The sequence below is a fragment of the Sphaerodactylus townsendi genome, linkage group LG08 (assembly GCF_021028975.2).
Source record: "Sphaerodactylus townsendi isolate TG3544 linkage group LG08, MPM_Stown_v2.3, whole genome shotgun sequence".
Taxonomy (NCBI): domain Eukaryota; kingdom Metazoa; phylum Chordata; class Lepidosauria; order Squamata; family Sphaerodactylidae; genus Sphaerodactylus; species Sphaerodactylus townsendi.
The window spans coordinates 44,198,658-44,223,249 of record NC_059432.1 but is presented as its reverse complement, the minus strand read 5'-3'; the positions used below and the strand labels follow the sequence as shown (position 1 = coordinate 44,223,249).

Below are 24,592 nucleotides of genomic sequence, written 5' to 3'. Positions count from 1 at the left end.
GAGCTGATTGCTTCTATTTGTCAAGAGTTTGCAGACTACTAGTAGACAAAAATTGTTCTGTTTGGAATCAAGGTGTCTGTAGTAGCAGAATTTATTCTCTGTGAAACAAACAGAAACTCTCTGCTTCCTTTTCCAGTCTGCAGTGGGTTCTGAATTGCTTGGAAATGTAAAACCTACAGTCATGTGAGTTTACAGAACAGATTTCTGAGGACCCTACAAATATGAATATGTATTGTACACAGCGTACAACTTGCCTTTTAGTATACTTTATCACAGTGGTGGCGAACCTATGGCACGGGTGCCAGAGGTGGCACTCGGAGCCCTATCTGTGGGCACGCGCAGAGTTCGTCATGGGGGGAGGGAATCGCCCCCCCCCCCATCTAGGCTGGCTTGGGCTGCTGGGTTCAATTATTAGCATTAAACCTAAGACCTAGTTTTGGGTAGTGTAGGTAACCCTGTTAAGTGCTGTTAAACCCCGCTGATTTTCATGTGAAGAACTAAAGCGTGATCCTTTACCTGGGAGTAAGCTTGGTTGCTGGCAACGGGGCTTGCTTCTGAGTAAACCCTCCTAGGGTTGTGATTCGAAGAGTTCCATGGTTGCTTCAAAGCAAAGCCACCGACTACCACCAAGCTTACTCCCGAGTAACGCATGCCTCGGAGCCAACCGTTTTTTCTAAACTAAAACCTCAGTATTCAGGTTAAATTGCCGTGTTGGCACTTTGCGATAAATAAGTGGGCTTTGGGTTGCAATTTGGGCACTCGGTCTCGAAAAGGTTCGCCATCACTGCTTTATCATATTGTTTCTTCTACCTGTCACTTCAGAAGTTGCCCATATAGTATTCTGATTATTTGGAATGAGTGAGCAGTCTGAACGAAAACATATAATGTCTACACATTTGTAAACACACATTTCTAAACACATATTTTTCTGGTCTAAGTTTATCCTAAATAGGTTAGCTGGCTTATGATACAATGCTTGCAGTTATTAACTTCACATAGTTCTAAAAAAACCCCGCTTAACTTATTTAGTTGGATGTATTACAAGCTGTACAAATCACATTAGATAAATGGTTTGCACCTGGAGGAGTGTGGCTGACAGTGATGATCCTCTTCAAAAGAAAATATTCATGCACTAATCTGATTGCTACTAATTGCAGACCATTATAGAAGTACTTGCATTCTCCTGAATACAACTGTGAGATTATTCTGTAACGGATAAACTGCTTTCCATAAAAATAATAATCAATTTTTTGTGAGTGTTCCAAAGTTTTTGGATATCAATTGTGTACATAACTCCATTATGGAAATAAAAAAAATAAATTCTTTAAAGCTGTTAATACTTTAGTTATACCATTCCATTTAGATCCCAGTTTGCTCATCACAACAAAACAATACTTGTGAACTAGAGAATCAGTACAGAGCTAATGTCAAACCATAGCATATTCTTCAAGAGCCTCTAGCTCAGGGGTAGGGAACCTGCGGCTCTCCAGATGTTCAGGAACTACAATTCCCATCAGCCTCTGTCAGCATGGCCAATTGGCCATGCTGGTATTGGCCCAAACTGATAGAGTGTGAGTATGGCCTCATTCCTGTTTTATCTGAAGCTGCTAGATTCTACTCTAACTTTAATGCCCTTTCCTTCCTGTTTCATAGCAAACCATAGTCTGGCAACAGCACTGTTTTGCTTTCATCTTTCAAACTGGAATTGCAAACCATGATGGTATGGAAGATAAACACAAGCAATAGTTCTTCGTTTTTTGATGTCTTGGCAAACTATGGCTTACTACAAAAAGGGGAAGGAATAACTGTGCACATGGTGAAAGTGGTTGTATACCTCCCACTCACTGTTTAAAAACTTGTGCCTGGAAAAGAGGGAGGACTTGTCAATAATGTTCCATAGTTGGTATCAAGTAATGACTTTAAGATTAAGAACCACTTGTCTAAATCAATTGCCCTCTTTCAACTTCATCCCCTATTTCAGCCCATTTACTTTGTCTGGTGTACTCAATAGCAGTGACAGAATTTTTTTTAAAAAGCTATCTAATAGCTTCAGTCCTTCATAAGTTGTGTGATATCACCCTAGCTTTTTAGTCATAAGAAACATAACTGACTTTCCTATGTGTGATTAATTTTATTTCAGCTCATTCTATCTTTGAAGGTACAAGATGAAGATAGTAATACCTCTCTCCCTTTTATTCATTTCTGTATTGCAGTATTTCTAACCCACTTTCCTGTAAAATGACTTACAAAGCTCTTCAACAATTAAAATAACACTGGCATAAATTATCGGGGGTGTTCTGTTTCTCAAGCAAACTAAAATCAGGTGCCTTGCACTTGGCCAAAACAGAGTGTAAGACCCATAGACAAATAAGCAACAGTTCAAAAAGAGTTCAATTGTATTTAAAATTTTGGACTCTGACTCCTCCCATGAAGTCTAACGAACTAAAGAATACATGCGATTCTGGAAACAATTGGAGATTATTTGAAGAACTTGCAGACACCAATTCTTCCTTAGCTGCTTCTAAGAGAGTCTCACTGTTTGCACTGCTTCTGAGATCTCCTGGTGTCCTCTATCTGGGCGTTGTTTCCTGGTAATTCTGTTGAAACTTGCTTACTCTGAGTACTATAGATTTTAACACCTTATCTGTCTGAGATATTGCTGTCTCAAGCCTTCCCCAGACATCTGACACTATATCAAAACTGTAAAATAAAAGGACTACAAGCTAATAAAGATACGGCAGTCTTAAAGGGACAGGGTCTAACTAAGGTTCCCTCCCACAGAATTCTGTACAAAAACAACTAAGCCCAGGTGTAACTGAGGCTTAAATAAAGAAAATAGCAAGGATGTCTCTAGGGACATCACAAGGGGCATGACAAAGATGTCTGATCCTCAGTTGGACAGATGAGTTTTCATCAATCTCCTAAAGAGCAAAAGAAGACATGCCTCACGGAATCAAGCATGACAAGGCATTCCATAACCTTAGTGTTGTTTCCCTATTATAGGCTGTTTCCGCACAGGCAGAAAGCAATGCCTTCAGCCCGGTAAAACAGGGACCCTTCACACAGGCATCACTGCCAAATCAATGCAGCGGTGCTCTGTTCCCACCGCTCTGTTTCCATCCGCTTCCATGCGAACGGCAGCAGGTGGAAGCTAGTGTGTTCCCCTCCCTGACCCCAAATGCCTCCTTGCCTCCTGCTGGCTGTCATCGCTCTGAAGAGCCCAGGGGACAAGCCTCCGGTGGCCTGCAGTCCTGCGGCTCTGTGCCACCACCACCCGGCCGTGGGCCAGCGTTCCCCTGACCTCCTCAGAGCAACAGCAGAGCGATGGCTGCCAGCAGAAGGCAAGGGGGCTGCGCGGCTGTGTGGAGCCTTCTCCAACAGCTGCACAGCCCATGGGGCCATTTGTGCGAACGGCCCCAGAGCCTGCATCGGCATGATTAATGCCGATGCAGGCTCTCTGCCTTGGCTGTGTGGAAACAGCCATAGATTAGCACCTATCAAACCTCTGATGGTCACAACACACAAAGTAGAGCCTCCTCAAATGATCTAAGTAAGTTCATATAGGAAAAAAAACAGTCCTCCTGGTATCCATGTTCCAAATCATGAGTGCCATAACCCTTTTAATAATCAAAGCCAGCATTTTTTAATTCTGTCTGGACAGCCAGTGAAGTTCAATCAGCATTGTTTAAATTCTGTTCCAGTAGTTAACCAGCTGTAGTTCATCAGTTGCATTTGGCTGAAATGATGTTTTCAATAATGTTTTCAAGGCAGATCAGGCAGAGGTTTCAGTAGACTAATCTGGAATTTCCCAGGTTATGTGTAGTTGCAACCTGGTTTGTTTTTTTTCCAGGAAAGGTCTCAGCTTGTATACCAAGTTTATAAAATGTACACATAGCCATTGGTACCACCTAGCCATACAGGAGAAAGGCTGGGTCTGGGGGGCCAGGTCCCTTAACATTTGATAATATACAACGTGAGCTGAAATTAGTTTTTTAAACTTGGATTTTAAGTCTTCATAGAAAAGAAAATATTGTGCTAAGAAAACCTATGGTGTTATTTTTCCATTGCTTCATCCTTGCATGACATATTTGTTGCGGGGGGGTGGGGGGTGGGAGTCATCTCTATCTGGAGCAAAATAACAAAGAATAGACAATTTTTCAGTAAGATGGGAACAAGCTATTTAGAGTCTGATATCTCAAGAGAGTAACTTTGAATTAAGCCCTGGAGGCTGCAGGAAACCCACACAGATTTCTGGGGCAACGCTGTATTTCCTTGTAAAGGCCAACTGTAGCTTTCTGATAGTATATAGATGGCCCCTATATTATAGTTTGCAAGTACAAAATTGTGAACAGAAGAGAAAAGGTTAAATACTTTCACCCAATTGACCTGGTGCAAGCACCTGTGAGCTTGCCCTGTATTCTGTATTCTGATTAGCTGCTGTTTTTGAGTGGCAGCTTGAATGAACGTCAGGTGGGGAGATCAGCCAGCTGGGTGGGAAAAATATACCAGTTTTTGCATGGCACAAACACAAGCAGCGTCACATTTGGATTTTTAAAACGAACCTCCAGACTGACGATTTTTGAAAATCTTGGGCTAAGATAAATATCGTGGGGGGACACCGGGGCAGACCCTGTGCAGCTTCGGGAGCTGTGCAGAATTCCTGGCTGCACAAGGATATTTTCTGTGCTCACTCCAGGATATTTTGACCGTGTAAAAATGGCCTCAGTTAATCCTCTCAGCAATTTGAGAATAACAAAACAAACACTCACCTGGCCAGCAGCTCTGTCCTCAGCTCTGTCTCCCAGCCCATATGACTCAATTAACTCAATCATAAAGTAGTATGAAGGCTGATTGTCTCCGTAACCATTTTGATTTTAGCAAAGTTGCTTGTTCTATCTTTCTAACTTTAAAACATTTAGGCAACATGCCATCATTAGTAAATTACACCAGAAGATTTGAGTCAATTGCATTTAATGCTTAGGCTGTGATAATATTGTGCCAGATTAGCAAGAATGAATAGATGTTGAGTAAATAATCCTGTTTTGCTGCTAGTTTATAATGGTTTGGTTGATGAGAAGCCACTTTTCTATCTGTTTACATCATTGTAATTTGATAACCCATTTGTATTTCTAAGCTGCATATTCTGGAAATACTGTCACAGCAAAGTAATTTGTAACAAGCGCTATGTAGAAACTGTTCCCATAAAAGTGTTTTTTAAATTGTTTTGCTTGCAGCTACAAAGGTTGCCATAAAGAATGATTCTTTGTGTTGGATTTTCAAACCCACCGGAGTTGCCACAGAGCAGAAAGAGAGACAACTTCATGATTTAACACTGTGTAATACCCCAGTTGTGAAAACAGAATGATATAAACTTCAATAGACATGCAGAACATGGCACTGCAATCTTCTAATGCCCCAAACAAGGTGGTTGATTTATTTACTACCGGTTAGACTATATTTCAAAGAGAAAATACAGTGAATCATAGAAAATGAAAGGAAATTAAAAATAAAGATTATGCAGTCAAATTTCTTCTCCTTTTCTAGCCAATTTCTGACTTTATAATCTTTCAGTTGTAGTTATGATTGGATTTATTGTTGGTACCTATATAATACAATTTGACAGCTATACAAAGAATGATATAAAATTATATCTGCTCCAGACAGATGGAATTCTGTGATGTGATTGCTATACACATTTAGAATCTGCAGCATATAAAAATGTCATTCACTTTGTCACAATAAATACCAGGCCATATCCGTTTTGTTGTCTGATATGAATATTGTGTTACAAAAAGAAGGACTAGTTGCTAATGCAAAGGACAGCTCACAATTTTTCATCTAGGAATACATTTTTGTGCCTTCAACATTATGTTGAGAGAAGACAAAAAAATTCTTTAAAATATATAAAAGCTGGGTTTTAAAAGAGGCTTGCAAAGTATGAGAATTATTTTATCAGAATGCTGCAGTATCTTTTGGAAATATTGCTCCTGTTTGTATGGCTATGGTCTTGAAAGATTCAGTTCCTTGCAGGATTCAAGTCCTGTTTTTGTCTAAGCTAGACCATTTGTCTATTTAGTTTGGTGCTGTGTGCTATCTCTCAATTCCTACCCTGGGTCTCAGGCAGACATAGTTCTTTTTTAAAATAAAAATCATGCATTTGTATACTGTCTCTCCACAATGCGATGCAATACAAAACGAGTAAATGAAACAATCCCATAGCCAGCTAGCACTTTCCCCCACCCCCAATTCAACTAAAATGGCTGGAACACAGCAGTAGCTAAGACAGCAATCTTAATACCAAATGAGACAGAAAAAAAACCAAAAACCATCTATACTCTTTTCCAGGAAAAGATTGAAGTGTGGTCAGTTGTGGGGTAGTGGAAGAGGAAATAGTATGCATCTACGTTAGAAAATTGTCCCAAATGAATATGACAATTAACATTCACTTTTAATCACTGTCTTTGTCAAAACCATTGTTCTGTGAATTATTAAATATGGTACTTTCATACAAGAGCATTTATAGTGCATCAACAACTATTAGCAATTCTTGCCTTTTGCACATTGCATCATCTGTTCACATGCCCGATGTCTCTGATACCTCTGTTGCCCTATCTTCCATCTCTCTCCCTGGCTGCACAGGGAGCCTCTGCAGAGGACTTATTCTGGCTTCCTTTGATTGTTTTGTCATTTAAGCCCACAGCCTGTGGTGGCGGAGCCTCCTTTTTTGTCCTTTGCCATTCTTCTCAGATCTCTCTTTCTTTTTCCTGTCCTTTTGTTGTGGGGGTGGGGGGGTGAGTGTGTGAACTCACACAGAGTTCTGTCCTGGGTCGATTCAGCACTTGCGTTATCAACCTAAGTTCAAGCTGCGTTCGACCTAAGTGCTCCGCACAACCACTGGTATCGACGTGGTTTTGTACCAGCTTCGCCCCGTGTAACGGTCAAATTTCCAACTCCAGTTGGGAACTACTACTTTTTCAGGGAACCATGCTCGAACTCAGCTCAATTCCAGTAAAGTGCGGAATCTCTGGTGCCAGGAGTCCCCCATTCAGCCAATCACAGCTGAGTGTTTTGGGCATGCGTACAGCTGGCCAATCAAAAAACGCCACCTTCGTCCCACCATTCCTGTGGCAGTTTTTTAAATAACGTGTGTGGGTTTAGACAGAACATGGCCGTAGAACAGTAGCCAATCGGAACGGAGCGGCGAAGAGGCACAGGATGATCCCGTCCTCCGAGCTGGGATCAAGCTGGTTGCAGTGGGGAACAACAATGGCTTCGACCTAGGTCAGTACCCTTCTCAGGGAACTGGGTCGAACCTATTGTACTCATGTGCGGAATTGCCCCTGATGATCCTGCTCTGCTCCAGCAGGAGAGACCAGGCCCAATTGCCTAGGGGGTTCTGCAAGAAAATATATATAGCCCTTTATATAACTTTGTGTGCCTGTCCCTGAGCTATTTCACAATCACCAACGAAGTTGTGAGGGCGAGTTTTTTTAGTTTTTATTTATGTGTTGTGTGTGTGACATGAAATTAAGTCATGACCTGGTACTGAAACATATTCAGCAATGGTGTCAGATGCCAGGTGGGAAGGTATGCCAAAGTTGCCAGTGCAAAGGCCCTGTCACATTTGAAAGGATTTTTTTCTTTTGCTGTCAAGTCACAACTGATTTATGGTAACCTCATAGGACTTTCAAGGCAAGAGATGTTCAGATGTGGTTTGCCATTGTCTGCCTCATGCCACTACCCTGGTATTTCTTGCGGTCTCCCACCCAGAGCTTAGCTTCTGAGATCTGAGGAGATCACACTAGCCTACCTCTTTCCAGGTCAGGGCCATCTGAAGATACAGGAACATTTCCTTTTTTTTTCTTTCTTTCTGAGCTGCATTTCCAGAGAACCTGTGTCCTGAGATGCGCAACACTATTCCTGACAAAGTTATGTGGGAACGGATTATTTCTTCTCTTTCATTGAAGCACTTTCCATTAACAGAAGGTGCCAAGGTTGGAAACAGGATCTTCTGCTCCCAACATCTAAATATATCAGAACAATTCTCTTTTTCCTCATAGATGTATGATCATGAAACACATTAGAACATATTAATTCACAAATCAACAATAAATATATCCTTGAAAATAAGTTTCAATCCTATATTGTCTCAGTCATAGGACATTCTTTTAGTCTGGAGCAATTGAGTTGAATTATAGGACTTTGCCATAGCTAAATTGATCATGATTAACACATTGCATTATACTCTTTAAGAGGAAATGACTTTGTATGGAAGACCTGAGTGCTAATTTTAAACAACTTTGTAACAGTTCGTCTCAATCATAAAAATATTGTGATTGTAATGTATAATCCAGTAGCTAATACACTGTATTATTGTATTCCTTTTGACCACTGAGGAAGGCCAACAGGCCAAAACATGTGTGATTTTAATGGTAAAAAAAGTGTCCCGCAGGACCCCTTTGCATATTGTAATTGTGATATTGTGTACATTAAGGAAAACCATTTGGGGCCTTTTGTAATATGTAGTATGATTTTAATTTGTAATAATACATATGTATTTTTATAGCAGTTTTATATTTAGTGACTTCTTAAACGAATTCTTGACCTTTTAGGTAATTCTAGTTTGTAGGGTTAAGCCCCCTCCCCCCCTGGCCGCCTTTTTTTCCTTTGTGCATAAGAATTTCATGCTACACACTTCAAGTTAATATAAGGTGACCAGATTCTTCGTATTAGAAAGTGGGGTGAGCGCGCACACACCCGCAGCAGCACACTGCCTTTTGCGGCGGCGCTCCCCGGTCAGGAAACAGGGAAGCGCCCCAGAGAGGCACTCGCGACAGCTTCGCCTTCCCCTGTTTCCTGACTGGGGCGCCGCCCGCAAAAGGCAGTATTAACTGCTGCGGGCCACGTGACGAGCGTAATCGTGTCCGGGACAATGGCATAAGCCCGGTGGGACGCAGGACACTCTACGCAAAAGCGTGAGTGTCCCGCGAAAATCGGGACAGATGGTCACCGTAAGTTAATAAAACATCATCTTCAAAAACATTTAATTAATTCCAAATCAAAAAATATTTCATTAGAGTTTTTAAAAATAACAGTGCTACTGACATTTCCCAACATTTCTGTTGAAAAGAAAAGTCCAGGGCGGAAAGCATTTCCTTCAAAATGTTTCTGTTTCTTTCCAGGCTTTTATATCTCTGTAAAAGAACACTCTGAAGCTACATGCTCAAACAATTAATCAGCTTTGCATATCCTGGTACCTGCCTTTTCTTGCTTTCCTCGTTGTCATCCCTCAGGATGTATCCTGCGTTTTCTAGAAGTCCTTGATTTGAGAGCCGGTTTGCTTAAAGTGGGTGCTATAAGAACTGGTGTTTTCCATTGTCAGTAAGCTGACATGACTATTTAGATGTCTTGAGGTTATCATGCTAATGGTTTCTATTTATAGGGTTGCTTTACAATGCATAGAAAAATATGTGTAAATTATTATTCTACAAAACGTAGACCAGTTAATGTCGGGAAATAGTTTTAAAGGTATTCTTACATAATATATTTTTATTTACCAAAACCAGGAATAAACATACAGATCAGGAATATATTTAAGAAAATGATTTTCTGTTTGTTTCTGTTTGTTTTTAATTTCAATGTGCACGACAAGAGCAGTATATGCTGTAAATATTCTGTTCTTATCTGACATATCCAGCACATGAATGTTACAGAAGAAAGGGGGGGGGGCATGACAATGCAAGGTGAATTTGCCATGCATGGAGCTGATTCAGTTACTTTTTGTTAACATATAAACATTAAAATCTTGTCATAGTACCATTGCTCAAATTTATCTAAGCACTGAGTTGTACGTCACGTTTTCCAGGCATGGAGTAGATCCTACAAGAACACCCCTCTCTGCTTCCCTTGACCTAGGTTCCTGCAGTCAGATATCAAGACTGTATTTATCATTCTAAGGGGTAGATATCAGTTTACAAGCATGCAGACATTATTTCCATAAGTACCCAGACTTAGGACTTGTTTTCTGGACATGCCTTATGTGTTCCTGGAAAATGCACAATGATGCTTGGCACCAATTTATATATTTATTTAGTACATTTTTTATCCTATCTTTCCTCCAAAGACATCAGGGCAGTGTACATTGCTTTTACTTCTATCATTTTACCCTCACAACTACTCTGTAAGGTTGGTTAGACTAAGAGAAAGTAATTGGCCCAAGGTTATCCAATGACCTCATGGCACAGTTGAGATTTGTATCTGGGTTTCCCAGTTCCTAATTCAGCTACTGCATCAAGCTGGTTTCCAAACAAAACAATAGTTCAAATTATCTCTCCGTCAGAAAGGAGCCTAGGAAAAATAGGAAGTGAAGTGGATGAAATTAAGTAAAATCAGTGGTTCAGTTTCTTAAAACAACATCCCAAAGGAAGATGCCATCAGAATGTATAATGTTATCCAATTACTGTATGACAACACTGATAGATAAGTGTAGAAGAAGCCCCAAAATTTGTTAGCTAGGAATAGGAAGAACTCTTTTTTTCTTCTTATTCAAGACACCATGTTTAAGACCTGTACAGTGGTTGCCACTCTACTTCTTTGTTGCCAACATAGAATTACAAGTGATCCTGAAATTACAGATGATCTCCAGACTGCATAAATCACTTACTTACTAAAAACATTAATTCTTCTGGAGATAATGGATAGTGAACTGCATGGCATTGTACCCTACTAAGGTTTTCCCCTCCCTGAACCCCACTCTTCCAGACTCAACCCTCAAATCTCTTAAGTATTTCCAAAATTAGCAATCCTATCTAGGGCTAACTTTATTAACCGTGATGTCATGACCTGGCCGCCTCATATCTGAAGGATTACTCCTATCCAAATATGACCCCACGTAGCTCTTGTTGTCCGACTAAGTATTTTAGTATTTCCTCCATTGATGTTAATAAGGACTTTAGTATTTTAGTATTTTAGTATTTCCTCCATTGATGTTAATAAGGACTTTCTTGGGCTTTTATGGTAGCTGCTCCTGGTCTACGGGATGACTTTCCCAAAGATATGAGGAAGGCCCCAGTCAAATTAAAATTTTGGAGGCTCTGTAAGGCAGAACATTACCAGTGTCCTTTTAGAGCTCATGAATTGTTATGATGAGATAGTAACTTGCTTTCTTATTGTTTGAATTGTACTTCTGGTAAATGAAATTCTCTTTCTCAGTAGCAAGATTAGGCAATTCTGTTACTGTTGTTCTGAAAGAAGAATAAATTAAGTTAGTTTTAGCAGTTTAGCAGTTTTACTCATGGACAAAAGGGATTTGAGCTTGGCCTTCTTTACATCACAAACTTTTTTGGAGAAAAGGTTTATTTATTGGAGTTTAATGGAGATTTCCCACCCCCGTGCATAAGTAGATAATCTACAGCCTCTGGTAGATCTGGTTCACTGGGGTGTTGTGTGGTTTCATGGCTGTATGGCCATGTTCGTGTAGCATTTTCTCCTGATGTTTCACCCGCATCTGTGGCTGGAAATTTCAGAGGATCTGATGGTAGTAAAGCAAGTGGAGTATCTATACCTGTGAAATGTCCAGGGTAGGAGAAAGAACCATATGTCTGTTAACAAGTGTAAAGGGTGCAGTTAGCAAGCTTGATTTGTATATGTTGGGTCGGATCCACCCATTTCAATAGCTCTCACCATTGATTATGCTATCTTCATGGTTACTCACATGCTGATTGGGTGGATCCCACACAATACATACAAATCAAGCTTGCTAATTGCACCCTTTACACCTGTTTACACTTTATACCCTTCATTTTATGTATGTATGTATGTATTATTGGATTTTTATACCGCCCTCCCCCGGAGGGCTCAGGGCGGTGTACAAATAAATATATGCAGACAGGGGAAAGTTAAAAACCAGTACAAATATAATACAAGCCCTGTCTCCTTATTAAAACCAATAGTAGCAATACAGTCAGCATCCGAGAACTAAAACCGACCCTCCGGTCGGGGAACCCCAAAAGCCCCCCCTAAATGAACCACATAATAAACAGAGAACAAGGGAAGGAGGGGAGGGACCGGGGGCACCGTCAGCAGCCGACCCCTCAAAAAACCCGGCGGAACAGCTCAGTCTTACAGGCCCTGCGGAACTCACCAAGGTCCTGCAGGGCCCGGACAGATGGAGGGAGGCTGTTCCACCAGGCAGGGGTCATACAGCCCAGAAACCACACAACACCCCAGTGATTCCGGCCATGAAAGCCTTCGACAATACAGATCTGGTTCAGTTTTTCTTATCATGTTTTATTATGCTCATTAATATAACATGTGACAACTTCGTCCAATAGAACATAGACCTGGATTCTGTTTAAAGGTCCGAGTTTGTTCTGCAACTTTAAGGTACGGAACTGGTCTCAAATATCTGGATTGCATGAGAGTGCATTCATGGAAGTGTTTGCATATAAGACCTTAGGATGAGGCAATTTCCATACAGTTCTAACTGAAGTGTAATTGTAGTCAAGGTGTATCAGTGCACAGTTTAAAATTTGATCATATGAAAGTAGTTCCAGACATGACACATCCCAGATATATGACAGAAGATAACAATTACACTCTAATGAGCTTCAGTAAAGTGTGGTGCTTCACTATGGACATCGCACGAAGTATGTAAAGTTTCTGCTCATCCAGCCAGAGGTTGCTTATCCGATTGAATTGCTTTAAGATTACATACTTCAGCAAAGTCTGCAATTTAATGATAAAGATGTACAAGTTGTAATATACTGAGCATAACGAATCAAGTTCTTCAGCAGCTTTTCATTATGTATTTGTTATTAATGTTCAGGAGACCGCAGTCAAATGAATGGAGGTTACACTGCAATAATGCTTGGCAAATTTTGTTTCAGGTATAAAACATAAATAGAACACATCATTAGCAGAATGTGTTTGCTTGGATATGAATTAAACCCTATATATTTCAATAATTTCATCAATAATATTGAGGAGAAAGTATAGGCCAGGGGTAGGGAACCTGCGGCTCTCCAGATGTTCAGGAACTACAATTCCCATCAGCCCCTACCAGCATGGCCAATTGGCCATGCTGACAGAGGCTGATGGGAATTGTAGTTCCTGAACATCTGGAGAGCCGCAGGTTCCCTACCCCTGGTATAGGCAAATGTTGCTGGCATAGCATCTGGCCCTTTCTTCAACTATTTATTGTCCAGGATCACTTTAACCTCTCTCCCTTCCCTTTTTGAAAAAGATGTTATGTCTAGCTTTAAAATTTGACAGCTATCATGTGATTCAAAAGGAAGATTACCTAAAGCTTCAGTAAGGGTTTCCTCTTTCCTGACATTAGTGATCCATTTACAGCAATGTCAGCAACACAGTACTCTCAGATCAGCAAAGCAGAACCGATTTCACAGCTATATAGCTATTTTCCATTACAATGCTGTTGACAGGCAAGGGACATAGTTTTTATGCTTCTCCTTCTAACAGTTTCTCCTCTCATTTATATGGCGTGAAACATTTGTGTCTTTGAGCATAGAGCCTTTGGTAAATATTGGTTCCTAATCAAGGACCAACAAACTGAAGGGGGAAAAAAATATAACCAGTAAAACCAGCTAGGAAGCAAAAGGTTGAGATAAAATATTTTTTAAAGTTACACTTTTTATTGCACAGTGCCAAATAACTAAAATTAAAAACAAGTCATGTTGAAGCCAAAATAAAGTGTACACTCAATAGATTTACTTCAAGTTTATCTTTCATGAATTCACAAACTAAAATTTCTTATCCAGGAAGGGAAGTGTGTATCTGCATCCTGTAATTTTAAAAGGGGGAGTTGTGAAGACTCTCAGAACAAGTAAACTCATAATCCAATAGCAAATGCATTTGAGCTTCTCAAATTTTATCAGCTTTACCTTCCCATCTGAAGCCTATAAGAACTTTGCCACAGATATAATAGAGCTACAGGTGGCCAGGAAGCCATTGACCTTAATGGAAAAGGCTATGGCATCCAGCCGCATCTCTTGGAGTCCATCTCTTGGAGTCCATTAGTCCATCAAAAGGACTAATATTCTACAGCAAAGCCTTTCAGTTGGGATCACTGATGGAGTCTTCCCCCAGAAGATCAGGGAATTTCTAGTGCCCTCATATGTCATCACAAAGAGGACTACAGAGCTGGTACTAGTAAATTTAATACTGTCTGAATTGTGTATTGTTTCTAAGAGCCCACACATTCTTTGGCATGGTGTTTAGATGTGGATTGGTGCCAGGGACCAAAGAATGGAATTTCTTTGCCAGAAAGTCACAGAGCATCTGCTGTGCTGTTGTCCATGCCAGGAACATCGTGCATTGAAACGTTTATATTTACTGCCAGACATGCCACAATAAAATGCCTAACTTGACTTAGTTGTCACCTTGATGCAGAGCATTGATTGCTGAGTTGATTGTGTTGATCGTGGCTTGCTTATCAAACCAGAAAAATCCTTGTTAGCAAAGTTATCTTGCCAGAGATGGTACCAGGATCTTCATCAGACAAGAAAATTCATCTTTGGTCATCTGAGATGTCTAGTGTTGGGACTGCACATGCACAGGGCAGCCTTGGTGAGTCCCACAGCATCTCTACATGCCACATCTGTCAGCAGTTCACCTCTAAAGGTTGTCATGAAAGAACCTTCAGAGCTAAGGTGGTGTTGTGGGAAAAGAAGTTTTCTGATTCCAAATTCCCAGCAGCAAAGTTATCTGCCGCACTGGGCCCAGTCCGTTGTCTCAGTTCCTTTGATCTGCTGGGACAGATCTCAATCATCAGCTCCCATTGCCTCTCACAGAAGTTAGTTCTAATTTATCTTGGACGAGGCAACAACAAAATCATAGCACAAGTTTAAGTCCCTCTTAAGGATAAGTCCCTCTTATCTCTGGCCCTGCTTAAGGATTCGGGCATAGTCCCTTTTGTTCCAGCTTCTACCATCTTGGAACCTCTCTGTCTGGAGGATTGTGAAACCCATCTCATATCCACACTTGCATGTGCAAGATTATCTCAGTCTGACAGCGAGGTTAGGCAGGAAGACATTGCCTCAGCACCAGATAGTAAACTTTGTTATATTTCTTTGAAAAAAACCTGATCACAGGACTCCTGAAATTTCTGACTGGTGCTGTCACAAATGTACCTGTATTTTTCCGCTCCAGAATACAGAACTTAGTGGGAAGATTAATATCTTTCTATGATATGAGTGGTTCCACCAACTTACTCCTCAGTGATTCAAGAACATCCATTGGATCTTGTTAGATTTCGTTTAGAGTCATGGATATGCCCAGTAGTGTGTGTGACTGCAGTTTATAGAAAGTTCTCCAGAGACATAAATGTAAAAGGTAAAACTTACATTTATTCAATCATCTTCAGTTCACAACTTTGTTCCAAGAAAAGGTAGATAGAAAGAACCCTAGACTAAAGAGATTACTTTCCCTATGACAAGTGGGCACAACTAACGCGCCATCACGTGTGTGGATGTGAGAGGATGCTGCAGTGGGAAAGGCCCCACTGAGCAGGCTGCCATTGACCATGCGCTCGGTTCAAAGGCTAGAGCAGAAGTGAAGCTAGCATGGGGAAGAAAGGAAGTTAGTGGGCGGTCTCCTGGCCCAGACAAGGAGGGCAAACAAGAGAGGCAACATCACAGAGTGAGATACACAGCACCCCCCAGTGTCCAGGCATGCAGAAGTCGCTTATTACAACAGATCTAACCCTGGATCTGTTCCTCAGCTATTTTCAGCCTTCCCAAGATGTTTCAGATTCAGTAAAGGGCAATAATGTTGTTTGATCAAAATATAGTTTTGAGTTTCCTTCAGATCTATCACTAGATGAGACACCCTTCCCTATTCCTCTGTCCCTGAAGGAAGGTTTTGGACTTCAAAATTTACTTTTAGGAGTATGTAACATGTATGTTAGGTACATATGTGGCTACCTTCTATTGAATTAGACTACTGATACATCACAATCAGTATTGTCAACTTAAGCTAGCAGTGGTTCTCCAGAATTTTAGACAGCAGTCTTTCACCTCACCTTCTACTTGATCCTTCTAACTGGAGGTGGCAGATTTTGAACCTAGGACCTTCTGCATGCCAAGCAGATGTTCTACCACTAAGCCATAGCCATTCCCATTATGTTAATTTACAGAATGCTAAACTTTCTATTCTGTACAAAGTAACAAGGTCCCTGGTGTAGGGGCTCAATGATAGCAGTCTGCTCATTGGTTTTCTGTTCTGAACTCAGCCACTTCTGCTGCTTCTTTTTTGGGCTGGAAGCTCACAATGGTGAGGTATTTGTCCATAGTGTTTGGTTCTTACCAAAATAAATATACATGTTAATGTATTAAAACTTAGAGCTATTTATGTCCTTGTTTTGTTTTCAGATACCCTGTATAACAAGGTCATCGAAATTCAGATAGGCAGTACTGTTACCAGATAGACCCATGGCGGGTGGGGGAGGCCTATTTTTAGGACAACAGCATCTATACCTATCCTGCCAATCTTAGAGGTGGCCTTGTGGTACAGTGCCAAAGTCATCCCTGTATCAGCTCAGAATTCCCACTAAGGTAGTAAACCTGTCTGGGCAAAGATATCCTTCTAACATTTACTTGCGAATAGCCGCCACACCTTTCCCTGAAGTAATCAGGAAGAAACATAGGCCGTTTCCGCATTGCCTGTAAGCGCCCCCACGCCGGCAAGAATTCTGCCGGCGTGGGGGTGGAGGCCCGTTCGCACGCAAGTGTGCGAGCGAGCCCAGCAGAGGCCCCGCAGGAGAGGCGGCTCCGCACAGAGCTGTCTCTTCCCCCTTCCCTCTCCCACTTACCTTGTCCCTGTCGTCGTCCTGCTGGCCTCCTAAGCCCCGCCCATGCTGCCCTCCGACCTCCAGGGGTTGGAGGACAGCTTATGAGGGACTTAGGAGGCCGAGACAGGAAGACGCCAGGGACGCAGGTAACGTGGGAGAGGGAAGGGGAAACAGCGTGTTCCCGGCGGTGCTGTTCGCACCGCGCTGCCGGGAAGACGCTGTCCCCTCAAAAATAACCCTTTAAAGGGTGGTTTTTTAGGGCGGCCTGACGCCGCCCTGAGGGAGGGGAAGGGCAGCCAGGTCGGCGCTGCTGTGTTTCAGCAGCCTCGCCTGTGCGAACGGCGGCCTGGGGGCGGCGTTTTTACCGCCCCCAAGCCGCCGTTTTTGGCCCATGCGGAAACGGCCTTAGCTTGGAAAAACAAGTTCCCACTTTGACCACAGCTGACCTGTCCCCTTCAAACAAAGGGTATGCTAAAATCATTTCATCAAGAGTTCCTGCCAGCCATTGTGCTAAGCACTAATCCCATATTCTGGCTTCCTGACTAGCCTCTCCAAGAACCACCTTCATTTACATTGGTGTCATTCCAGAGCTGTAATTGCATCACTTCCACACCAAAATCTAATCATGTCTAAGCACGGTGCCCCCCCCCCAAAAAAAAATAATTGTCCAGCTACCCTCTTTGCTCTCTCAAGAGCTGTCTTTGTCCTGGGAAGATTGAGTCACCTCTATCTAGCTCGTCCCCTTGGCACAATGTGTTCAGTATTTTCCTGGGCATCTCTGTTTGATTGATACTGATCCCACTGCTGCTTTCTGTCTCACCTCTATCGGAGCTCAGCACAGGTCATTGAACACTGCTCCATTAGATCATCCTGCTTTTAGATCAGAATATAAGAATTCCCTTTTGGGGAATTCATATTGAGGACCTCAGGTCATTGGGGATGGAAGCTGCTTCAATGTTGATTTTGAGCTGTTTGTATGAACTAGATTTCCTGAACAGTCATGATTGAGCACATAGAGTTTGCTCCGCCCTTTATTAAAGTTTGTCATAACCAAGGGACTGTCCTGGATATATTTAAAATATTTAACAGTTCCATGATGCAGAAGAGCATCTATGTTAGTTAGATTAAACATGACACTTTCTTAGGTGATACATGGTCCTTCTAAGAACCATCCTTACACTTATAGATTATGTTTGTATAAATCAGGTCAAATTGATATATTGGAGCATTGTCTTTTGGAATGTGTGTTTCACTCAGATATAAGAGAATTATGGGTGTTGCTGTCTCTTTAAGAGATAGCAAGTATATTTACTGGAGAGTATCAGAGAGTTCTCCTGGTAGGCAGGGAATACACATTTATTGGCTATTCCAAAGTTTTTGTCCTACGTGATAGCAAAATATAATAATATGAATAAATAAATGAGTCCGAGTCCAGAGTCAGGCTATTTGGATTGTTTTAACTTATCAGTGTGATACTGCTCAAGGTCATTAGATTTAATGAGTAGTTTCATTTAAGCTCTGAAAAAAGGTCCTAGGCATGGTGACCCAATAGTCTAACTTGCCAGAATCAACATCACACGTTTATATATTTGTGATTAGATAACTTATTATCTGTCCTGGAAGACAAAATCATGTAAGATAGGCTATTTCTGCACGGCCACGCTCGGCGGGTGCGTCGGTGTATATGACGCGGGCACCCCCCTGGGACCGTTCGCACGAACGGTCCCGGTAGGGGCGGGGAAGATGGCGCAGCCTGCGCGGAGGTTGCGCCATCGCCCGAACACCTTACTGTCCCTCTGACCTTCTGGCGCATCGCCCAAGCTAGGGGCCATGCCCCCCTGCCCTGCGCGACAGCTATGGAGTCACAGAGGTAAGGTGTTTGGGAAAGGGGGGAAATGGCGCCTTCCAGCTGCTGCCGTTTGCACGGCAGCATTTGGAAGCGGAAACAGCGGCTTCGCCCCCGCTTGGGGGTTGCGAGGCTACCACTGCTGCATCGAACCCCTCCCCAGGGATGCTGTTTTCAGCATCCCTGGGAGGCTGTATTCCACCCAAGTGGAAACAGCCATAGTGTATTTGGATAAGGTAGGTTATTTTAAAAGTAATGAATCAGACATGAAGGGTGAGATTTATATATGTATATATAAAAATTTTTACTGAATGAATAATCTATTTATAATAAACTTGTACTTGAGTAAAAAGAGAGAATCAATCCATATGTAACAGAAGACTTGGGAGTGCATTTGTATACATAACATCCATAAAAGAAAAAAAATTGCAGAGAAGATCAGATAGGAAACATTTTACTATGTTGAAGGTTTGTCCCGAAGTGTCTGGTGATCCATGACTCTTCTGTAAAAGAGCTGTCAAAATTCCATATGTCCTCAATTTCTACTCTTCCTTTTATTGCTCCATGTTGAAATGTATTACAAGTAATTAAGTTTATTATCTGTGTCCTAATGTGATCTCTTCTTGCACAGATTACTGTTGTGCAAAAAAAGGGAGGTCATTTAGAAAGAGTCCTAAGTCTGCCCTTTATTACTGCAGTGCTTTCAAATATAATGGCCTAACCTCCAATTTCTACAGTCTATTCAAAGGACATGTCAGTTTACGTAGGCATTAGCTAACAGACTTCTAACACCAATTAAACAATTTGCCTCTGAGACACTTGCCCCAAAAGCAGAGATCTGGAGACAAAAGATTGTTTTACTATTCCTGAACTGACAGTGTAGAGTTTTCTTTATAACATCTGCTTGGAGATTCTTATATTATACCAAATATAATCCGTGCTTCTCCCCTTTTAATGATCTAATACATATCTTAAAAGGTTATATAAATCATAGGTTTCTTTCCATTGTTCATCAACTGCTGATTGTATTGTATTTAAGTACATAATTTAACAGTAAACCATTAATATTAGTACATTAATATTAGTAGTTTTATGAAGCAAATATTTTTCATTTTTCAGTAAATCTAATAGTTAATGATATTTTGATAGTCTCATAGTATTATTTAAAAGAAGTTATTTCATCCAAAGAACTAATTGTACTGCTGTTATTCTGCATATGCTAATTTTCTTGATTAATTTTGAGAACATCTGCATATAATTCCTGCATGTTTAATAGTAGTGAGATCACACTGCTTTTCAAATCACTGCAGTAGATTTTACCTTCTAGACAATCTGGATTTATACGTAATTGGGATGCTAAACTTATAAAGGTATGAAGCCTAAGTGTGTAATTACGTAATTTTCTCTTGATCTTTCAGAGTCTTTCTGCGAGCAATTAATCAGTATGCAGATATGCTAAACAAAAAATTTCTTGATCAGGCCAACTTTGAGCTACAGGTAAGTAGTGTGAATATTGTTTTTTCTGCTCTCTGATGATTTGTTTGTTTAAGCTGTCTTCCTTTCCAAACCTGTAACTCTTACCTATAGCATTTTTATTGATTACTGAATGGCCATGCAAGCTTTTAATAGGTTGCCAGTATGACTAAGTGCTGAAGGGTCTGGATAAGAGCAGACATAGGTTTGGATAAAAGCAGAATCCAGAGCATGCAAATAGCCCACTTAAACAAGAAAACTGGCATGGTCCCCTAAGATTTAAGGACCTGTTTCATTTAGCTTATGCTTTAATGAAAATTGAATGTATATAAGGAATAGGAGAAAAATTCAGCTCTAGAAGATATGTCACAAACATGGGGCAGAGGGTTTTTACACAAATAGAGAAAGTCTATAGAGTCTTAGCATTTAAGAACTTACTTCCTGTTCTTCATGGAAGTATAAAATATCACACTCTATTGACATCTTCCTTGTGTTTATTGTTTCTGTGCACACATATGTATTAGCATTTGTACACAAGCATGATTCCTGTAAGGAAGAAATAGAGACAAACTGCTTCAAGGGCAAATTCTTCATTGTTTCAAGACTGTTTTCCCTCCCTGTCTTTCATGCTATTTTTTTCAGTTTAAGAGCCCCATCCAAAGGGGAGTGGCAAAAGGGTTTGTGGGAGCAGTTCCACCTCACAATCATGTATTGTTCCTCCCTGGGGCATTTATCCTGGCAGACAGGTAAAACCACCACCATGGGGCCACCACTCACCTCGGGGGGAGGGGTGGCTGTGGGAGGAGCCAACATTAGGCTTTCTCCTGGCCATTCTACGTGTTACTTTGGTGGCAGGCAATTTGGACTTACACAACCCTTTTGGGTCACTTAACTCTATTCAGCCCCATAGAGGCTTCTCAGTGGCAGGAAGTTTTGTTTTGCAAGCCTCCCTGTACTGCCAGAAAGCCACTCTGGGATCAGCAGAGCGGCAGGCTTGCAGCACCGCAGTCACCCACCTCACCACCTGGAGTTGTTTTGATCTTGTTTTACTCAAGATCATGTCAGTTCTGGCTCCTGAGGAGCAATGGATAAACAGGTGGACAAAAAGGCTAAGACCAATCTGCAGATAATAGGAGCAGGCCTCTTGATTGTAAGATTCAGAAAGTAACAGCTATCCTCTTAGGCCTACTTGGGTAAGGATGTTTCTTTGGCTTGTTGGGATAAGGGGTCATGCAGTTTTTCTTTTAACTTGAGCTAGGTGATGTTTCATGAGCTAAATCCTTTCACCTGCCATTTCTTAGGTCACAGTGAGTTGTATTTCAAGGTACAGGGAAATTCAATTATTGTCTTACTTTAAAGCTGGCAGCAATTTTTTAGATGAAGACCTCCAATTTCTGGTCATAAGGGGATACTTGGTTTCCACTTTGTAGAAATGAAATTATCATTAGTGGACAAAGGCTCTGCTCTGACAAGTTGTATCTGAAGTAGAATTAATGGGTCAGTCTTTGGTGACCATTGTCATCTCTGGAGGCCACAAACTACATCAGTAGCTCAATGTGACACTTATCACTGAATGAAATGATGTATCATATCATGGATGGAGAATCTGATAGTATGAATCTGTCATTAAATATTGTGTTTACAAGAAATAATCCTGAAGTGTACCTGTTTATAGTAGATGTCTAGTCACTTGCTCAGTTTTGATGCTCCTATTTTACATGATACAAACTATTGATAACTACATCTTAAAATGTTAAAAGTATTCATTTAAAATAAATTGCAGTTGAATAGCACTAATATTTGCCCTTGATTTTGATTTTATTCAAACTCTACAGCACTTAGTCATGCTAGCAACCTACTGAGAGCTTGAGTGTTCTAATTAATTTGCATACAAATTTATCCGTAGTCTCAATCAAGCAAAAATAGGATCATTTCCTGTTTATTTAGCATGGCATATTCCAAAACCTCTGTTATGTTTCAGGGGAGCTAAATTCTGTGGCTTCACTTCAGATCTTTTACACTGTTGGCATTTGTCAGAGTTCTGTAGAACCAGAAAGAGCAGCCATTCACATGTGTTCTTGAGCCTACTACTGAGAATTTTTATTTTATTTATTTATTTCATTTATTTATTATTTAGATTTCTATACCGCCCTATCCCCAAGGGGCTCCAGGCGGTGTACAACATAAAATCAATACAATATTAAATAGGGGAGCAAACCATACAAATACACAACAACAAATTACATAGGCTCCATCCATTTAAATAATCATTAAGACTTACTAAAATTCCATTAAAAACAGTGATTAATACAAGAAAGGGCATCCAGTAAACCCATTTTTCAAACCCTCCCCAAAAAAGGGGGAACAGCTAGACCCCTCCATAGGAGGGTTACCCAGATGTAAAGGGCAGAAGAGTAATTTTAGAGTAATTTTCTTTGACTTTTTGTGCAACATAAATAGACCTGCATGGGTCTCTCATTCCCTTTGGCTTAAATCATCAGAAAATCTTTGGTTTCAATATTTGTGCAGATAGGCAAACTTGTTTAATTAGAACTGCATGTGATGCTGCCATTTGCCAGGTTCCTAGCAAGAATGAAGAGTTTAGTGTCTTCTTAGATGTATATTATATTTTCAGAAGTTTGTTAAGGTATCCCAAAATTCTAATACTGACTAATAATTTTTGTCTTGCTTGTGACTTGCAGCTTTGGAATAACTATTTCCACCTTGCTGTTGCTTTTCTTACCCAAGAATCACTACAACTTGAGAACTTTTCAAGTGCTAAAAGAGCTAAAATACTTAACAAGTAAGTTACTTTCTAAGTGTAAAATCATGAACAAGAACTTGAGCATTGATTAACATAATATTATTTTAGCTGCTTTAGAAAATTCAAGACCTATTGAGTTGCAATCATAGCATGATGAAAGGTTAGTTTGGGAACCATGAATCAAGTATTTACCATATTCTTTCGACTCAACTCAAGATCCAAAATTATAGGATGAAGCAAATGTTTCACTGAGAATATATTCATGGAATCAAGGCATTTCCGAATTAAAGTATTAGAAAACTCTCTTTTTAATACCTCTTTAGGTTTGTGCTTATTCTAATCTCATTACACGAGTGTTATGTTACTGCCTTAATTTTTAAAGGCCTTCTGTAACTAATCTTCATAACTGCTGTGGTTTTGTTATAGCTATAATGTTTTGTTCTGTAGCCAAAACCTTTACCTGCTCTGGGTTGGAAGGGATTCACACCTGCTTTGTATAGAGAATTTTTGCATTGTATTCTAAATTTCATAGCAAGTAGAGGATATTATTATTATTTATAACATTTATGTGTGGCTTTTCCACCAATTCAGGGGCCAAGGTTACAGACATTAAATCATTTGAAACATTTAAATATTTCAGACCTTAAAAAACATTTCAAATAGAAATATATATATATATACACACACACACACACACACACACACACACACACACACACATTTAAAAGGGAAATAAAACATAGTATAAACACAAAATATAAACATAAAAACACACAAACAAGGAGGAGGACAAATAACTATTAATGAGGGAATTCTGAACCAAAAAAAAAAGAGTCATCACCTACTGACTGAAGAAAATGGTATCAAGACCATCCACACAGCTACAAGAATATAGGAGAGTTGGGAGAGACACCACAGAGAAGTGGAAAAGCACAAGCCTTATGAACAGAAGCCTTTATGTACAGGTGTAATCCCTGCCATTTTCAGTTGGGATTTCAATGACTAGGAAAGACCTCTTACTGAAGGCACTGGAAAGCTGCTGCCAGTGAAAATATCTATTTATCATATTTATTTCATTTGAACCTTTTGCATCTTTTCCACCCGAATAAGGTCCTCAAGGGGGTGAACAGCAAAACATTTAAAATATTAAAGCAGCATATTTAAAAGTATGTATAAAATGATGTTCAAAATTTTATACACACACAAACATATAAAGTTGTTCAAGCGGGATTCAGAAAAGCTAAAGGCACTAGAAATCATATTGCCAATCTACACTGGTTGGTGGAGCATATGAGAAAATGTCAGAAGAAAAATCAGCTTGTGCCCGTTGTGATTTTGAGCCTCTTCACTCCAGTAGAATAAAAAATGGTGGTGGAGCAACACTGTGAAGCCACTTATGGTTTTACTTAGCAATAACATCATGATGTGCCAGGTATTTCACAAATCTCTATGGCCTGGAGTGTCATAATGTCACTGCCAGGTCCAACCAGAAGTGGTGTCACATGACCAGTACCCAGTTAAGCTCCTGCTGGAGTGAAGAGCAGTGTCAGGAGCTGGGCCAAGATAGCCAATCTGGTAAACTTACATAAAAGTTAAATTTCTGATTACTAGGAAATGATGAGCATGTGCATCTGTCATGTACATCTAAATAAGTGCATAGACTCTGAGGCATCATGCAGTACACAGCCTGCTATTTCTCCCA

General features: G+C 40.5%; 1 protein-coding gene across 2 annotated transcripts in view; it reads left to right on the top strand.

The window, feature by feature from the left end:
- Positions 1-24,592, top strand: part of DOCK1 (dedicator of cytokinesis 1) — a 508,395-nt gene that overhangs the window by 311,654 nt on the left and 172,149 nt on the right. For both annotated transcript variants that reach the window (XM_048505444.1, XM_048505443.1), the window contains exons 30-31: positions 20,072-20,150; positions 22,829-22,929. In XM_048505444.1, the coding sequence (XP_048361401.1) occupies positions 20,072-20,150; positions 22,829-22,929 (180 nt within the window). The remainder of the gene's footprint in view (positions 1-20,071; positions 20,151-22,828; positions 22,930-24,592) is intronic.